The sequence below is a fragment of the Chaetura pelagica genome, unplaced genomic scaffold (genome assembly GCF_000747805.2).
Source record: "Chaetura pelagica isolate M959 unplaced genomic scaffold, ChaPel_1.0 scaffold250, whole genome shotgun sequence".
Taxonomy (NCBI): domain Eukaryota; kingdom Metazoa; phylum Chordata; class Aves; order Apodiformes; family Apodidae; genus Chaetura; species Chaetura pelagica.
Window position 1 is genome coordinate 246,985 of NW_009951929.1, and position 2,559 is coordinate 249,543.

Consider the following 2,559-nt stretch of genomic DNA (forward strand, 5'->3'; position numbering starts at 1 on the left):
CATCTAGCCACGGGCAGGGGGTGGCAGGGGGTCCTGGCACCCCAAAGCTCACCAAAATCTACCCTGATCCATGCTTGCCCGCTGGCTCTGGGGGTGGCCACCTCTTCCTGTCCCCCTTGGTGATACAGGCATCGTCCCCCTTTTCCTCAAATCCCTGCAGGACTTGGGTGGGGTCTGTTTCTCTTCTCCCAGTGATGCCAGAGGGATCCCAAAGCCCCTTCTGCTGGGCTGGGATGTGCATCAAGTCCATCTGGGATGATGTGAGGAGAAACGTTGTCCTCTAAGGGGGGAAAAAAATCAGCTGTGGCCAAGCTGGAGGGATGCGCAGAGGGACAGGGTGGTTTTGGTGTCCCCTCACGAGCTGCCCACGCTGGGTGGGTCTTGGGGTCTCACCCCTCGTTGTCCCCTCACCAAGGTTCCCACCAGGCTCAAAAGTCCGAATCAGCGTCCAGCAGCTCGGCGTCCACGAGGTTGGTCCGAGAGTGGATGGGGGCCAAGGTGGCCCGGTGGCCCCGAGTCCTTGTCCCCCCACCATGGGGCAGGGGCCCCAGGGGCCGCAGGGGACCCCCGTTGTGCTGCCAATGCCCGCTGCTGGGGCCGGGGCTCTCCTCCTCCTCCAGGGACCCGCTCTCGGGGCAGAAGGGGTTGCTGATGAGGTGGAAGATGTTGGCTCTGCGGTGCCCATCCCATGGAACACGGGTGAAGGCGGCTTCAGGTGGGAGACCCGGGAGGACCTCAGGGGTGAAGGTGACCTGGCAAGGCTGGGGGGGCAGCCGGGGCAGGCGAGGGAGACGGTGCTGGAGGCCAGAGGGGCTGCGGACCCCCCGAGGCAGGGTTGAGGACCTGGGGACACCTCCTCCTCCTCCTCTTTCTTCTTCTTCTTCCTCCGCTTCTTCTTGCGGCCGCTGCGTTTCTGCAGCTCGGGGGAGAGGTCGGCCTCCACCACCCAGAGGTTGGCCCTCTCCTCTGGTGGCACTGTGGGACATGGGACAGGTGACAGCAGCCACCTCCTGCCCTGCACCCCCCCCACCAGACCAAGCCCCCCAGCTCTGCCTCCCTGCATGTCCCCACCATCCCTCAACCCAGCCCGTCCCCCAAGCCCCAATGTGGTCCCCAGGGACTTGCCAGGTGTTGCTACGGGTGTGACGGAGATGTCCTGGGGCAGGATGGCTCCTCTCCTGGCCACCATCTTGGTGACATGCTGGGCCCAGGCTGAGGACACGTCAGCCGACGGCTCATTGATGTCAAACGCTAACCCAGCTGCAATGACAACGAGGGAGCCGGGTCAAGGGGGGGACAGTGGGGGCCTCGGGGCGCTGCCAAGGTAGCCACATCCCACGGGCACGCACCCACGGGGCCATCGTGTGACACGGTGTGCATGCTGAAGGACAACTCCTGGGCGGGGTCACGCAGCAGCTCCTTGCGCTTGGAGAAAGCCTTGGCGATCATCTTGCTCTTCTTGATCCTCTTGGGCTGGTCGTCGCTCTGCCCTGTCAGCCTAGGGGGACACGGTGGGTCAGAGCAGGGACATGGGGTGGCCCAGGCACAGGGACCTTCCCCATCTCCCCTCCTCTGGACAGGGACAGCAAGGGCTGGAGACTGTTGGATGAGTCCCCTGGGGCTGGAAGTGTCCCACAAACAGGACACGAGACAATTGTGAAGGGAGAGGCCACCCCATTCCTGAACTGCTGCGAGGTCACCGCTCATTGAGCTAATGGGACAAAATCTGGGGTCAACCTCCAACATCTCAGGACGTTGGATTGGGCAGGAAGGGTCAGAAGGAGGTCGGGTGACATCCTCAGGGGTCCCACCTGCACCAGGTGCGCTTCCAGATGAGCAGGGTGGCCTTGGTCCAGACCCAGGTGCTCATGGAGACGCCGGTGCCGAACATGGCGAAGAGGTTGATCTTCTCCACCAAGAGGCTGGGCCGGTTCTTGATCTCACAGTCTGGGATGGGCTTGTTGGTCTGCGTGGCGATGGTCACGTTGGCTTCACACCTGCAGGGACACAGGTGGGACAGTGGCCATGAGGAGGGGAACACCCAACGACTCAACATGATGGGGCTCTGCAGGGTGGAGATGTGGTGGAAACGCTGGTGGGGAACTTGGGGTTCTCCACTCTGCAATGTCCCCCGCTCAACATAAGGTGCTGAGATGCCACCAGCATCCCCATCCCTGTCCCACTCACAGGACATATTCCCGGAAGCTGCGTTCCCACTCTGCCTGGTTGAAGAAGTCATAGAAGTGGCAGCCAAAAGTGATGAAGACGAAGCCAAAGGCCAAGAACCCAAAAATGCCTGGAAGAGAAGGGGGACAAATCCTGGTTTAGCCAGACAAAGACGCTGTGCCATCATCCCTTCAGCTTTGTCCCCTGCTGCAGCCACCCCCAGGAAGGCAGGATAGGCTTGTCTGGGTTCACGGAGATGTCCCCATTCCCACTGGAATTCCAATGGAAATGGTGTGGATGGAGCCCACCTGCCCAGGCGCAGCATGGTCTCATTGATCTTGCTGGCTGCCTTCTCACTCAGAAGCCCAGGGTGGTTGCTCTTGATGGAGAAGA

At 61.7% G+C, this 2,559-nt stretch overlaps 1 protein-coding gene across 1 annotated transcript in view; it reads right to left on the reverse strand.

The window, feature by feature from the left end:
* Window positions 1-428: 428 nt before the first annotated feature.
* SMO (smoothened, frizzled class receptor) overlaps window positions 429-2,559 on the reverse strand; it is a 4,771-nt gene continuing 2,640 nt past the window's right edge. Inside the window, 7 exon segments of the mRNA XM_009996350.1 lie at window positions 429-788; window positions 791-975; window positions 1,126-1,260; window positions 1,350-1,498; window positions 1,812-1,997; window positions 2,188-2,296; window positions 2,479-2,559. Coding sequence (XP_009994652.1) covers window positions 429-788; window positions 791-975; window positions 1,126-1,260; window positions 1,350-1,498; window positions 1,812-1,997; window positions 2,188-2,296; window positions 2,479-2,559 — 1,205 coding nt within the window.